The sequence below is a fragment of the Hyperoodon ampullatus genome (assembly GCF_949752795.1).
Source record: "Hyperoodon ampullatus genome assembly, chromosome: 17".
NCBI lineage: Eukaryota > Metazoa > Chordata > Mammalia > Artiodactyla > Ziphiidae > Hyperoodon > Hyperoodon ampullatus.
In genome coordinates this window covers 8,058,789-8,074,918 of record NC_136930.1, presented here as the reverse complement: position 1 = coordinate 8,074,918, position 16,130 = coordinate 8,058,789, and the positions used below count along the sequence as shown (strand labels likewise).

Sequence of the window (16,130 nt, the reverse complement as noted above, 5' to 3'; positions counted from 1 at the left end):
AGCAAAAAAGGGGAAACTTTAAGTTATGTAGGTCATATTACTAGAGAAGTAAACATGCTATTTACTTAAAGAATCTAAAAAGTTTCTTATGTTAAGTTCTGTACAGAGAATATTAAATGATACTATAGAAACCAGTGTTTTTAAGATTTTATAAGACTGTTTCTTGAAGCATCTGTTGATAAAAGCACAGAATATAACCCCAAAATGTAACAGAAGGATTTTGAAGAGGGCTGAACACATGGTATCCTCATACTTCTAGCGGTTTGGTGTGAGCTGAAGGTAGTCCTAGAGGGAAAAAATAATGTTTCTTAAAAACAAATAATTCCCTATCATTTAACTTGGGCTTTTACAGGCCAGCTAAAGTATCTTATTCCGTCTTAGGTATTTTGGGGTTAAATGTAAAGCATCCCATCCAGCTCCATCTGTGCTCCTTTGGGGAGACCAGCTTTGGCTGCGTTGTAGGTTTTGGCCCTGGGCTGCTAGGGGTCTAGGAGCCTGTGTCCTTTTATTACCAGTTTCTTCTCAGCTAGAAAAGCTACTTCACCTGAGCATATCTGCCTGTATAAGTAAACACAGGCTTTCCCTTCCTATATCTTTTTTTTATTTTAACCTAACACAAGGATGATGCAATCTCAATACATGATTGATTTCAACATGTTGAGGTAAGTGCTGGGATGGTGAAACACATGATGCTATGTGGGGTTAGCAGAGGCTTCCTGGAGAAAATGACTTACTGATTTAGGAGCTGGAGAATGGTGTGGTGCTTTGCCAGGCGAATGCTATTAGTAAAGAGTAATGTTTAAGCAAAGGGCATGGCATGTGTGAAAGTCCAGAGGTCAAAAGGGTCTGAACGGAGGTGGAGAGATGAAGGGAAGGATGTTTTTACTTGATTCTAAGAGGAGTTGGAACCATTGGAGGGTGTGAAGGAGTGTTGTGTCTTCTGTCGGTGTGAGAAATAAGGTGAAGGAGATGGTAGCAGGGAGATCAGGTGGGAGGTGGTACCGGTGACCCAAGTGAGTCGAGATGGTTGGTCAAACTAAATTTCACCAAAGGTTCCAAAGGTAGGGGAAGAGGGAAGTGAAGGGTGTGGTAGGCATTTCGGTGGGTGGGTGCAGGATGCCAGACAGAGGAGAGAGGAATCCAGGCTAGCACTGGATTGTGTTCCTTGGACCTCTTCTTTATCAAGACTTTCTCCTTAGAAAATCACAGGCCATGACTTTAAATATGATTTAAATATTAAATATTGCTTCTGAATATGTATCTACAGCCCTCATCGCTCATCTAAGCTCCTGGATTGTCTAACTGCATATTCTTATCTCTATTTGTATGTTTTATGGGTATCTCAGACTTAAAATGTTCCTAAAACTGAATTCTTGATTCCTCTCCATGTCACAGCTTGCCTGCTCACCTGCAAAAATGTTTTATTCTAGTCTTTAGTTAATGGTCTCCCTATCCACTTAGTTGCTTAAGCTAGCATCCTGGGAGTTTTCCTTGATTTCTCTGTCCTCTTCTCCCCTCATATGTAATCCATCAGCCGATCCCTTCATCTTTGCCTCCAAAACGTATTTTGACTTCTGCCGTGTGTCAGCTACCACCATCCCCTCTTCCCATCCACTTGGGCCCCTGTTTCTATCTTTGCTTCTCTGCACCCCCTGTTTGATGTGGCCGAGCCCACTGTGCCTCGTCTGGGCCTGGTCTCTCTCTCCCCTTGGTCACTTTTCTCTAGCTCAACTGGCCTTCCCTTTTTGCTTTGCCATTGCCAGACCTGTCCCTACCGTGGGGCCTTTAACATGCTCTCTCTTCTGTTAGTGTGTGCGTGTGTGTGTTCCAGTCTTCACATCTTATCAGACCAAACTTGGCCTCCCTGACACCGTCTCTAGAGTAGCCTCTCTGTCCCTGTTATTCTGTATTTCATTGTCAGGTTTGGGTCCTGCAGTTGCATTTATTAGAGGTGTGGCTTTAGTCAAGTTCCTCAAGCCCCTCATCCTTCAAAGGGGGATAATTGCTACCTCATAGGGTTGGTGCAGCAGCTGCAAGAAGGCATGGCAGTGCTTCCGGTGAGGTCTAGCAAACTCTCAGGAGACTGTTTTCCTCATGGCAGTCCGTCCCTGGGCTGTGGAGACTCACAGACAGTGTACGGTGCTCAATTCATTTCCCTATGAGAGCAGGGGCTTCCGTTGAGTAGATGGCTGACAGAGCTCAGTCCCGCTCACGTAAAAACTGTAAAATTAGACTGAGTAAATGAGAGTAAGGGAAAAGGAGCATGGCAAGAAGAAAAGAAGAAAAAGAGTTGGACGGTTAGTGACAGGAAGAATTGGTGATTGGTTTGCTGAGAAGCAGAAAACCTCAAATGAGGGGAAACAAGATAGCAGGCTGTGATGAGAAGACAGAAGACAAACAAATAGTATCAACATCAAAGGGCCTAATAGTCCAATAACACCTGAGAGCATCACTGGGCCACACCAGAAGTAAAGTGACGAAGGACACTGTCCTGCAGTTTGGTGGTGGGGGGGTAGCTCAGCCGCAGTAGAAGTAGTAGTGTTGTTATTACTGAGATGATGATGGTCAAAATATTAACGACAGCAGAAGCAGCACAGCAACAATAAAACCTAAATACTTATTACGGGCCAGGCTTTTTTCTACTCACAACAATGCTGTGAGTAGGTACTCTTATTGTTTCTTTTTTATGGAAGAGAAATCTTAGGCATGGAGTCATTAAGTAACTTTCCCAGGGTCACACAGCTGGTCTAGAGACAGACCTAGATCTGGAGTCAGATATTCCAGATTGCATACACCTAGTGCAATACTGCACTGCACACCTAAGTCTGGTTCCCTTGAGTTCTCTCGTTTAATGCTACATCCAGAGCATCCTCTGCTTGAGGCCATGGCAAGTTACTACTGGGAGAATGTCTTACACCACAATGACAAGCTAACCCATGTGGCAGTGGAGTAATGCAGCGTGTCCAACATCTACACAAGAGAAGCAGAATGGTTCAGTGTATCGTGAAAGTCTCAGAAGAGAAAATGAGCATCTTAGTATAACTTAAGGGCTAAACATAGGAACCTTCAGAAGCAAAGTATAATGCAGCTGAACCAATGCGGATGACCTGGCATACAGTTTAGCTGGTGGCCTGCTGTTCTTTGTAATAGAATATTTGCAGAGAGTTACTTAAGATTGTTACGTGGAATTTTACGTCAGTTCTCAGTGGAAGGTTGCAAGGTGACCTTTCCTCTGACCTAGTGATAATTGAAGAGGCAAATACAGTAAGAATTCTGAATTCATTTATTCACTTATTAAATACGTATTGAGAACTTCCTATGGCTAGTCATTCCCCCAGGGGCTGGGCGTACATAGTCACCAAAATATGTGAGGTCCCTGTCCTTGGTGAGTTTATGTTCTAGTGAGAGAAGACCTGTTACCCCCTCGGGTGGACTAGCCCTTGGCCAGAGAGAGGACGGAGTTTCAGTATGCGCAGTGGCCCAGAAAAGGGGCAGGGCATGCCGAGCAGCTGAAGTGGGTGTGTGGCAGCCTTTCAGATGGGGCGTCTGTGTCTGTGTTGGCTGCTGCCTGGGGCCCTTGCTATTGACCTGTGTCACTTTGTTCATTATCATTGTTCAAGGAGAGAACCTGCACCAAGAACAGGATGGACCAGCAGGAGAACTGCAGCCCGAAGATGGTATCTTTGCAGGAAGTGATACCGATGGTAGATATGAACCTGTGGGAACTGGAGCAGTTCATGAAGGTAGAACACATGTTTTTGGTTTCAGAATAAAACACAATAGGTAATTTGTAATTACGATTATTGAAGTTTTCTTAAACACCTTTAAAACCAATATTTAGCTTTTATCTAAAGTTTTTTTTTAAGTTGAAGCTGAAAACTTCAGTTAAAATCAGTCTTTTCCCTAAAATAAATAGATATCCCAATTTTTTAATTCAGAGTACGTTAGGGGAAATTCTAAGGATATATACATTTCTTATAGGATGTAAGTGAAATCCTTCAGCACATTTACTTTTACTGTACTCTCCTTCCTAGAGTACCATTTGTTGTAAGAAATTCAAATAACTGATGAAATATTGACCTTGATAATCTATCACAGGCTCTTGTTCTAAAATAAACTCTATAACTACAGTGGGTAGAATACAGTTCATAGCCTAGGCATTGGCAAACTTTTTCTGTAAACGGCCAGCCGGTCAATATCTTAGACTTTGCAGACCATGCAACCTCTGTCCCAACTACTCATCTCTGCTACCACGGTGCAAAAGCAGCCCTGGACAATGTCTAATTGGATAAGTGTAGCCGTGTTCCAGTAAAATTTTAATTAGAAAGTCAGGAGGCAGGCCCAGTGTAGACTACATATGGACCACAGTTTGCTGACATCTGGGTATATCAATCTTTTAAATTAAATGCTGGTTATTTAAATATCCGTTGAGTAGTTTACTTTGTATTATTTGCAATAGGCAAGTCAGAATTACTGCTATTCACTACTGACATATAGAAGAATTTTTATTCGTATACTTACCGCTCTGCTTTGATGTGAGGCTGCCATGATTATTTGGAGCCCTGCTGAATTAAGTCCACATGCTTTGTTCTTTTGGTATCTATTCTCTGTACTCTTTTCTTAAAGTAGTCCTTTAAAACCTTAGTGGTTTTAAGCCACAAGTTTTGTACTCTGACTGATTTTTGTCATTTTATTTAAAAGATATAACTGATACCATTTTATACTTAAAATGAGTACTAAGGGAACCTTGTTTATTTAAGAGGGAGGTTTTACTTCTAAAGAGTGATACAGGAAAACAAGCCTATGCTGAAACCAGGGGGAGTGGTTGATGGCACCAACACAAAGTAACCAGTTACACAATGCACCCTGCTATGTAGTAATCGTCAGAGTCTGTAGGACCCATGTAACCACACAGCACCACCGGCCGCAGAGGGTCTAGACTGGAGGTGCCTGGTAGGGTTCAAGGGTTAGCTCAGCCTAAGTGGAGTTCAGAGAGCCGGACAGAATGGTAAGAAACAGGCGGTAGATCGGATCCGCTAGTCAAGGTAGGAAGGTCTGGAGCCATAGCGTCGTGGATTCAGAGAGACAACCTCTTAGGAACATGATCCACTAAGATGGGCTGGTATCCCACCACACCACTTCCGATCGTGGCTGCATCTTAGTATCCCCCGGGGAGCTTTTAAAAGAGTTCCGGTGACCCACCCTGATCAAAGTGAATCAGAGTGTTTGGGGTATGGGGCCCCCAAAATGGACGATTGTAAAAGCTCCCCAGGGGATACACAATTGCTGCCAGCGTTAAGCCCAGGTATGGTTGGGCTGTTTCCTGTCTCCTGGGCCTCCCCTCACTTCCTGCTCTGCTGTGTCTGCGCAGGTTAAGGCTTGTGCTCAGAGCCAGTGGGAATCAGGCAGAACACACAGGACTCGTCCCGGCCACGTAAGAATTGAGAGGTCAGGTAGCCTCAGAAAATGCAGTTGGTAAATGGTTGCAAGGACTATTTTAAAGCATAAACATTATGGAAATGTTAAGTATGTCTACTTCTCACAATATTTAATATATTGGGGAACTACTTGAGAAGCAAACAGCTCCTAATGTATGAATGAATGTATTTCCAAAAGCTTACATTGATGCCTGTTGTTGAGAAAATGCACTTTTCCATAGAAATAACGTTAAAAGTGATGGTTTGGTTTCCATACGAACCTACAGAATTGTATATAATACATAATTTGGGGGAGAAAATGTAAGTTCAAAATGCTTTTGAATTTGTGTTTGATTCCAGTTGGATTGTGCATTGAAAATAGGCATTTACAGACTAGCTTTTGAACTTTAGACCTTTAGTTATCATGCATATCATGACTTCTATGGGAAAAACATTTCTAAGTTCTGAGTAGAAATGCTGATGAAATGATTTCCACAATTCCCCGGAATCTCTTGCTGTTTCCCATCTTCAGCCAGGATAGCTCAGGAAGATTGACAGTTGCTCAGAATTTTGGTGTCCTAGATGCTGCTTACACAAAAAATTTCAGTTAAGACCCTCAAAGAATCTGAAACATAAGGCATTTGATATTTTTGAGGTTAGGAGTTATAGATTGGGAGTAGGAAGAAACACTTCTAAAAAGTTCATAAATTGAAGAAACCTTATTTTCTGACCTAATTTTTAATTGGGACATAGATTCAGTTTGAACATAAAAGTTGCTTGTTAAAAGTCTTCAGAAATTAGGACTTCCCTGGTGGCGCAGTGGTTAAGAATCCGCCTGTCAGTGCAGGGGACATGGGTTCGAGCCCTGGTCCGGGAGGATCCCATGTGCCGCGAAGCAGCTAAGCCCGTGTGCCACAACTACTGAGGCTGCGCTCTAGAGCCCGCGAGCCACAACTACTGAAGCCTGCATGCCTAGAGCCCGTGCTCCGCAATAAGAGAAGCCACCGCAATGAGAAACCCGCTCACCGCAGCGAAAAGTAGCCCCTGCTCGCCGCAACTAGAGGAAGCCCACGTGCAGCAACAAGGACCCAATGCAGCCAAAAAATAAATTAAAAAAAAAAAGTCTTCAGAAATTAAAAATATTTATACTCCATGTGGCTGTTAAATAACAAGGGTCACATGAGTGGCAGCACTTTGCCATCAGCGGTATGTGGGTGAAGGTATCAACCCATTTACCTTTTAGCTCCCCAAACGTATAAAGGCTCTGGGTTCTTCCTTTGTGTTCTCCTGTGGAGACAATGTGCTTTTGTTCTAGAAAATGGCAGGAGTGTCTAGAAAATAGAACAGCACAGTGGAATGTGATAGGGACATAGCTTTGTCACCACGGTGTTACTCTGTCTAAATCTTTCTCCCTCTTTAGCCCACTTTATAGTATTTGTCAACCTCGTGGGGTTGTTAGGTGGATCATATAAGAGAATGTGTGAGACGTTTCTAAGCGTAGTTCTAGTGAAAGATAAAGTGTTTAGCAGACATTTAATTGGTATTTTCATGTTTTATTTTAATAGTCATTTGCTTTCAAAATAAAATCAATGATATTCATTCAGAATATACATATACAATATATAAACATACCATTTTATGAAAGTAACAATATTTATTTAATGTTATTTTTTTCAGAAACTGAAGATAGCTACCATGTAGAAGAGACAGGTGAGATTTTAATTTAATACTATTATTTTTTGCTTAGAATGAGTCTTTTCCTATAAAAGAGCATCATGAGAAAGAGAGATAACATTATTTATTAATTTTAATATATTTTATATCAAATATCACATAATACATAGTTAATAATTATTATATAATACATATTATATCACAGGTTTACATATGTGTGTGTGTATGTATGTATGTGCATACACACACATGCATATATATATGAATATAGTTTTTGTGCTTTTTTAAAATTTTTTAATTTTTTATTTCATTTATTTATTTATTTATGGTTGTGTTGGCTCCTCGTTTCTGTGCAAGGGCTTTCTCTAGTTGCGGCAAGTGGGGGCCACTCCTCATCGCGGTGCGCGGGCCTCTCACTATCGCGGCCTCTCTTGTTGCGGAGCACAGGCTCCAGATGCGCAGGCTCAGTAATTGTGGCTCACGGGGCTAGTTGCTCCGCGGCATGTGGGATCCTCCCAGGCCAGGGCTCGAACCCATGTCCCCTGCATTGGCAGGCAGATTCTCAACCACTGCGCCACAAGGGAAGCCCAGTTTTTGTGCTTTTGAAGTCTACTTCCTGAGGATAAGTTCCCAGTAGTGGGATTATTAGGTCAAAAGATAATGTGGGAGTTTGGGATTAGCAGATGCAAACCAGTATATATAGGATGGATAAAGAACAAGGTCCTACTGTATAGCAAAGGGAACTATATTCAATATCCTGTGATAAACCATAGTGGAAAAGAATACAAAAAAGAATGTATATATATGTATAACTGAATCACTTTGCTGTACAGCAGAAATTAACACAATATTGTAAACCAGCTATACGTCAATAAAAATAAATTAAATAAAATAGGAAAAAATAAAAAGAAAGATAAGAGAACAAAAGATACACTACTCTATACAAAGTAGGTAACTAATAAGAACCTACTGTAGAGCACAGGGAACTCTACTCAATACTCTGTAATGACCTCTATGGGGAAAGAATCTAAAAAAAAGAGTGGATATATGTATACGTATAACTGATTCACTTTGCTGTACAGCAGAAGCTAACACAGCATTGTATTGGGTTGGTCAAAAAGTTTGTTTGGGTTTTTTCATAAGATGTTACGAAGAACCTGAACTATAAATCAACTCTACACTCCAATAAAAATTGATTAAAAAAAGAAAAAAAAAGATACTGTATAATTGCATGTTTTGTAGTCTTAAATTAGCAAGTTAGTGAATGGTCAAAATTGTGTATTGTCACATGTCACGTGTCCCCAGAAGGTATGACCACACTGGAGATGGACACACCATCTTCCCATAAGCCTGTGTTGTTGGCCGGTTTTTCTTCCAGTGTTGGAATAGATCCCTCTTTCTGTGCTTGAGGACCACAGGATATTGTTGGCTGGCATTTAGGACCTATATTATTTCAACAGTAGGCACCTGTAAACACTAGAATTACATTGCAGTCTGGGGGTACTCAGGTGTTGAGTCCAAGCTGTGGGCTGGAAATGTGTGTCCTCGCTCAGGCTTACTCAGGCAAGTGCCTGCTGGGTGCCTGGGAGGAGGGTTCACCTGCACTGCTCTCGCTGTGTGTCTGCCTCACTTTTTGTTTTGTGAATATAGTTGAATTTGCATAAGCTAAATGAGACTATAGCTCCACAATTTTGTGGTTCAATTACACTGATGATGGAGACTTTCTTATTTACCTTTGTATTTGGCATTTAGCACAGTTAGTACCTGTTTGTTTCATGAATAAATGTAAGTTTGAGCATCATTTTGATTTGATTTCTCTCTTGACTAGAAATTGTGCTTGTCTTGTTTTAACTATCAAGTGTAATCCTTTTCTGAGACATATTTGTAATTTCCTAATTGTTTCCTAATTTATAGCTTCACCAGCCTACAGTCAGGATATGGAAGACATGATATATGAACAGGAAAATCCAGGTTCGTGATAATGTTTTTGTTTGAGGCAGTGGCCAAGGTCATTTTCAACCAAGGTTAATGATTTACTCTGATACAACATAGAAATCTCTTTATAATACTCAGTCATTTGGGGCTGCCCATATATTATATACATTTCTGAATATAGTTTAATATTACATGAAGAAATGGGGGAAAAGGGGATGTGTTTTTCAGACCACTGTTGGGATTTTGATCTTTGTAGAGAGGACACTGGAAAGAATATTTGGAAATGAACGAGGCAGTATGATTTAGTAGAGCCAGACTGGGTACAAACCCTAGTTCTGCTCCTTCCTATCTTTGTGACTGGAGAGAAAATAATGGAATGTTATTCAGCTTAAATTTTATTAAATAAGGATAATACTGTCTGTCTTACACATTTGTGAGGTTTAGAATTAATTTGTAAATATTTTAGAATAGTGTCTAGCAATGTGTTTGGTTTGTTCAGATTTGTCAAAAATGTATGTTTTTTCTTTATAGATTCCAGTGAACCATTGGTAGATGATGCTGGAAGAAAGTATCAAGAAGCAGGTATGGACGTTTTCATTAGACGTTAAACATACTTCCAGCTCTATGGCTGCAATGCTCTGTTAACCTGGTGACTTTTCTTTCGATGGGTGAAAGACATAATTTTAACACCTAATACAAGACTTTCTGCTTTGCAACAAAATTAGATTATTCAAAGAACATCAGGCTTTCATATTTCATCTCATCTACCACCACCTCACAACAAAAGAGGATATTAATTCCTAATGTTTCTTTTGAATGTCTTGCTTTATGCCAATCTGAGGAATTTTTTTTGTTTTTGACAACAGTGCCTCAGTTTTATTTATATTATTTTATTTTATTTTTTACCGACTTTATGGGAGTGTAATTCCTTTACAATGGTGTGTTAGGTTCTGCTGTATAACAAAGTGAATCAGCTATACATATACATATATCCCCATATCCCCTGCCTCTTCTGTCTCCCTCCCACCCTCCCCATCCCACCCCTCTAGGTGGTCACAGAGCACCGAGCTGATCTCCCTGTGCTATGCGGCTGCTTCCCACTAGCTATCTATTTTATATTTGGTAGTGTATATATGTCCATGCCACTCTCTCACTTTGTCCCAGCTTACCCTTCCCCCTCCCCGTGTCCTCAAGTCCATTCCCTATGTCTGTGTCTGTATTCCTGTCCTGCCCATAGGTTCTTCAGAACCTTTTTTTTTTAAATTTAGATTCCATATATGTGTTAGCATACGGTATTTGTTTTTCTCTTTCTGACTTACTTCACTCCGTATGACAGTCCCTAGGTCCATCCACCTCACTACAAATAACTCAATTTCATTTGTTTTTATGGCTGAGTAATATTGCATTGTATATATATATGCCACATCTTCTTTATCCATTCATCTGTCGATGGACACTTAGGTTGCTTCCATGTCCTGGCTATCGTAAATCGAGCTGCAATGAACATTGTGGTACTTGACTCTTTTTGAATTATGGTTTTCTCAGGGTATATGCCCAGTAGTGGAATTGCTGAGTCATATGGTAGTTCTATTTAGTTTTTTAAGGAACCTCCATACTGTTCTCCATAGTGGCTGTATCAATTTACATTCCCACCGACAGTGCAAGAGGGATCCCTTTTCTCCACACCCTCTCCAGCATTTATTGTTTGTAGATTTTTTGATGATGGCCATTCTGACTGGTGTGAGGTGATACCTCATTGTAATTTTGATTTGCATTTCTCTGATGATTAGTGATGTTGAGCATCCTTTCATGTGTTTGTTGGCAATGTGTATATTTTCTTTGGAGAAATGTCTGTTTAGATCTTCTACCCATTTTTGGATTGGGTTGTTTGTTTTTTTATTAATTAATTAATTAATTATTTTTTGGCTGTGTTGGGTCTTCGTTTCTGTGCGAGGGCTTTCTCTAGTTGTGGCAAGTGGGGGCCACTCTTCATCGCCTTGCGCGGGCCTCTCACTATCACGACCTCGCAGCCTCTCTTGTTGTGGAGCACAGGCTCCAGATGCGCAGGCTCAGTAATTGTGGCTTACGGGCCCAGTTGTTCTGCGGCATGTGGGATCTTCCCAGACCAGGGCTCGAACCCGTGTCCCCTGCATCGGCAGGCAGACTCTCAACCACTGCGCCACCAGGGAAGCCCCTGGTTTTTTTTTTTTGATATTGAGCTGCATGAGCTGCTTGTATATTTGGGGGATTAATCCTCTGTCAGTTGCTTCATTTGCAAATATTTTCTCCCATTCAGAGGGTTGTCTTTTTGTCTTGTTTATGGTATCCTTTGCTGTGCAAAAGCTTTTAAGTTTCATTAGGTCCTATTTGTTTATTTTTGTTTTTATTTGCATTTCTCTAGGAGGTAGGTCATAAAGGATCTTGCTGTGATTTATGTCATAGAATGCTCTGCCTATGTTTTCCTCTAAGAGTTTTATAGTGTCTGGCCTTACATTTAGGCCTTTAATCCATTTTGAGTTTATTTTTGTGTATGGTGTTAGGGCTTGTTCTAATTTCATTCTTTTACATGTAGCTGTCCAGTTTTCCCAGCACCACTTATTGAAGAGGCTGTCTTTTATCCATTGTATATTCTTGCCTCCTTTATCAATCATAAGGTGACCATATGTTCATGGGTTTATCTCTGGGCTTTCTATCCTGTTCTACTGATCTATATTTCTGTTTTTATGCCAGTACCATATTGTTTTGATTACTGTAGATTTGTAGTATAGTCTGAAGTCAGGGAGCCTGATTCCTCCAGCTCCGTTTTTCGTTCTCAAGATTGCTTTGGCTATTCGGGATCTTTTGTTTTTCCATACAAATTGTGAAAAATTTTTTTCCTAGTTCTGTGGAAAATGCCGTTGGTAGTTTGATAGGGATTGCATTGAATCTGTAGATTGCTTTGGGTAGTATAGTCATTTTCACAATGTTGATTATTACAATCCAAGAACGTGGTATATCTCTCCATCTGTTTGTATCATCTTTAATTTCTTTCATCAGTGTCTTATAGTTTTCTGCATACAGGTCTTTTGTCTCCTTAGGTAGGTTTATTCCTAGGTATTTTATTCTTTTTGTTGCAATGGTAAATGGGAGTGTTTCCTTAATTTCTCTTTCAGATTTTTCATCATTAGTGTATAGGAATGCAAGAGATTTCTGTGCATTAATTTTGTATCCTGCTACTTTACCAAACTCATTGATTAGCTCTAGTCATTTTCTGGTAGCATCTTTAGGATTCTCTATGTATGGTATCATGTCATCTGCAAACAGTGACAGCTTTACTTCTTCTTCTCCGATTTGGATTCCTTTTATTTCTTTTTCTTCTCTGACTGCTGTGGCTAAAACTTCCAAAACTATGTTGAATAATAGTGGTGAGAGTGGACAGCCTTGTCTTGTTCCTTATCCTAGGGCAAATGGTTTCAGTTTTTCACCATTGAGAGCTATGTTGGCTGTGGGTTTGTCATATATGGCCTTTATTATGTTGAGGTAAGTGCCCTCTATGCCCACTCTCTGGAGGGTTTTTATCATTAATGGGTGTTGAATTTTGTCAAAAGTTTTCTGCATCTATTGAGATGATCATATGGTTTTTCTGTTTCATTTTGTTAACATGGTTTATCACATCAATTGATTTGCACATATTGAGGAATCCTTGCATTCCTGGGATAAACCCCACTTGATCATGATGTCTGATCCTTTTAATGTGCTGTTGGATTCTGTTTGCTAGTATTTTGTTGAGGATTTTTGCATCTATGTTCATCAGTGATGTTGGCCTATAGTTTTCTTTTTTTGTGACATCTTGGTCTGGTTTTGGTATCAGGGTGATGGTGGCCTTGTAGAATGAGTTTGGGAGTGTTCCTCCCTCTGCTATATTTCGGAAGAGTTTGAGAAGGATAGGTGTTAGCTCTTTAAATGTTTGATAAAATTCGCCTGTGAAGCCATGTGGTCCTTGGCTTTTGTTTGTTGGGAGATTTTTAATCACAGTTTCAATTTCAGTGCTTGTGATTGGTCTGTTTATATTTTCTATTTCTTCCTGGTTCAGTCTCAAAAGGTTGTGCATTTCTAAGAATTTGACCGTTTATTCCAGGTTGTCCATTTTATTGGCATAGAGTTGCTTGCAGTAACCTCTCATGATCCTTTTCATTTCTGCAGTATCTACTGTTACTTCTCCTTTTACATTTCTAACTCTTTTGATTTGAGTCTTCTCCCTTTTTTTCTTGATGAGTTTGGGTAATGGTTTATCAATTTTGTTTAACTTCTCAACGAACCATCTTTTGGTTTTATTGATCTTTGCTATTGTTTCCTTCATTTCTTTTTCTTTTATTTCTGATCTAATGTTTATGATTTCTTTCCTTCTGCTAACTTTGGCTTTTTTTGTTCTTCTTTCTCTAATTGCTTTAGGTGTAAGGTTGGGTTGTTTATTTGAGATGTTTCTTGTTTCTTGAGGTAGGATTGTATTGCTATAAACTTCCCTCTTAGAACTGCTTTTTCTGCATCCCATCGGTTTTGGGTCATCGTGTTTTCATTGTCATTTGTTTCTAGGTATTTTTTGATTTCCTCTTTGATTTCTTCAGTGATCTCTTGGTTATTTAGTAGTGTGTTATTTAGCCTGTATGTGTTTGTATTTTTCACAGTTTTTTTCCTGTAATTGATATGTAGTCTCATAGCATTTGGGTCGGAAAAGATACTTGGTACGATTACAATTTTCTTAAATTTACCAAGGCTTGATTTGTGATCCAAGATATGATCTATCCTGGAGAATGTTCCATGAGCACTTGAGAAGAAAATATATTCTGTTGTTTTTGGATGGAATGTCCTATGAATATCAATTAAATCCATCTTGTTTAGTGTATCATTTTAAGCTTGTGTTTCCTTATTTATTTTCATTTTGGATGATCTGTCTATTGATGAAAGTGGGGTGTTAAAGTCCCTTACTACTATTGTGTTACTGTCAATTTCCCCTTATATGGCTCTTGGCATTTGCCTTATGTATTGAGGTGCTCCTGTTGGGTGCATAAATATTTGCAACTGTTGTATCTTCTTCTTGGATTGATCCCTTGATCATTATGTAGTGTCCTTCTTTGTCTCTTGTAACATTCTGTAACTTAAAGTCTATTTTGTCTGATATGAGAATTGCTACTCCAGCTTTCTTTTGATTTCCATTTGCATAGAATATCTTTTTCCATCCCCTCACTTTCAGTCTGTATGTGTCTCTAGGTCTGAAGTGGGTCTCTGTAGACAGCATATATATATGGGTCTTGTTTTTGTATTCATTCAGCTAGTCTGTGTCTTTTGGTTGGAGCATTTAATCCATTTACATTAACAGTAATTATCAATATGTATGTTCCTATTACCATTTTCTTAATTGTTTTGGGTTTGTTATTGTAGGTCTTTACCTTGTCTTGTGTTTCCTGCCTAGAGAAGTTCCTTTAGTATTTGTTGTAAAGCTGGTTTGGTGGTGCTGAATTGTCTTAGCTTTTGCTTGTCTGTAAAGCTTTTAATTTCTCGGTTGAATCTTAATGAGATCCTTGCTGAGTAGGGTAATCTTGGTTGTAGGTTTTTCCCTTTCATCGCTTTAAATATGTCCTGCTACACCCTTCTGGCTTGCAGAGTTTCTGCTGAGAAGTCAGCTGTTAACCTTATGGGGATTCCCTTGTATGTTTTTTGTTGTTTTTCCCTGTTGCTTTTAATATATTTTCTTTTTATTTAATTTTTGGTAGTTTGATTAATATGTGTCTTGGCGTGTTTCTCCTTGGATTTATCCTGTATGGGACTGTCTGTGCTTCCCGGACTTGACTGACTATTTCCTTCCCCATATTAGGGAAGTTTTCAACTATAATCTCTTGAGATATTTTCTCAGTCCTTTTCTTTTTCTCTTCTTCTTCTGGGACCCCTGTAATTTGAATGTTAGTGCGTTTAATGTTGTCCCAGAGGTCTCTGAGACTGTCCTCAATTCTTTTCATTCTTTTTTCTTTATTCTGCTCTTCAGTAGTTATTTCCACTATTTTATCTTCCAGGTCACTTATCCATTCTTCTGCCTCTGTTATTCTGCTCTTGATTCCTTCTAGAGAGTTTTTAATTTCATTTATTGCATTGTTCATCATTGTTTGTTTGGTCTTTACTTCTTCTAGATCCTTGTTAAACGTTTCTTGTATTTTCTTCAATCTATTTCCAGGATTTGGATCATTTTTACTATCATTACTCTGAATTCTTTTTCAGGTAGACTGCCTGTTTCTGGTTCATATGTTTTGTCTGGTTGGTTTTCATTTTGCTCCTTCATCTGCTGTGTATTTCTCTGTCTTCTCATTTTGCTTAACTTAACTGCATTTGGGGTCTCCTTTTCACAGGCTGCAGGTTTGTAGTTCCTCTTGTTTTTGATGTCTGCCCCCAGTGGGTAATGTTGGTTCAGTGGGTTGTTTAGGCTTCCTGGTGGAGGGAACTGGTGCCTGTGTTCTGGTGGATGAGGCTGGATCTTGTCTTTCTGGTGGGCAGAACTATGTCCGGTGGTGTGTTTTGGGGTGTTTGTGACCTTATTATGATTTTAGGCAACCTCTCTGCTGATGGGTGGGGTTGTGTTCCTGTCTTGCTAGTTGATTGGCACAGGGTGTCCAGCACTGTAGCTTGCTGGTCGTTGAGTTGAGCTGTGTCTTAGCGTTGAGATGGAGATCTCTGGGAGAGCTTTCCCCGTTTGACATTACATGGGGCCAGGAGGTCTCTGGTGGACCAATGTCCTGAACTCGGCTTTTCCACGTAAGAGGCTTAGGCCTGCCACCTGCCCTGAGCACCAAGAACCCGTCAGCCACATGGCTCAGAAGAAAAGGGAGGAAAAAAATAAAATAAATAAAGTTATTAAAATAAAAAATAAATAAAAAAATATTTAAGAAAATTAAAAAGTAATTTAAAAAAAGAAAAGAAAGAAGAGAGGAACCAAACCAATAAACAAATCCACCAATGATAACAAGCATTAAAAGCTATACTAAAAAAACACACAAAAAAACAGACAGACAGAACCTTTGGAGAAATGGTAAAAGCAAAGCTATACAGACAAAGTCACACAAAGAAGCATACACATAC

General features: G+C 39.6%; 1 protein-coding gene across 3 annotated transcripts in view; it reads left to right on the top strand.

Moving 5' to 3' along the window:
• ASPH (aspartate beta-hydroxylase) overlaps positions 1 to 16,130 on the top strand; it is a gene marked incomplete at its 3' end in the record, with an annotated part of 214,081 nt that overhangs the window by 64,845 nt on the left and 133,106 nt on the right. Inside the window, exons 7-11 of one of the 3 annotated variants that reach the window (XM_079722787.1) lie at positions 3,621 to 3,743; positions 7,095 to 7,127; positions 8,844 to 8,876; positions 9,006 to 9,062; positions 9,558 to 9,608. The exons of the other annotated variants lie outside the window; for them this stretch is intronic. Coding sequence (XP_079578913.1) covers positions 3,621 to 3,743; positions 7,095 to 7,127; positions 8,844 to 8,876; positions 9,006 to 9,062; positions 9,558 to 9,608 — 297 coding nt within the window. The remainder of the gene's footprint in view (positions 1 to 3,620; positions 3,744 to 7,094; positions 7,128 to 8,843; positions 8,877 to 9,005; positions 9,063 to 9,557; positions 9,609 to 16,130) is intronic. 3 annotated transcript variants of the gene reach the window in all.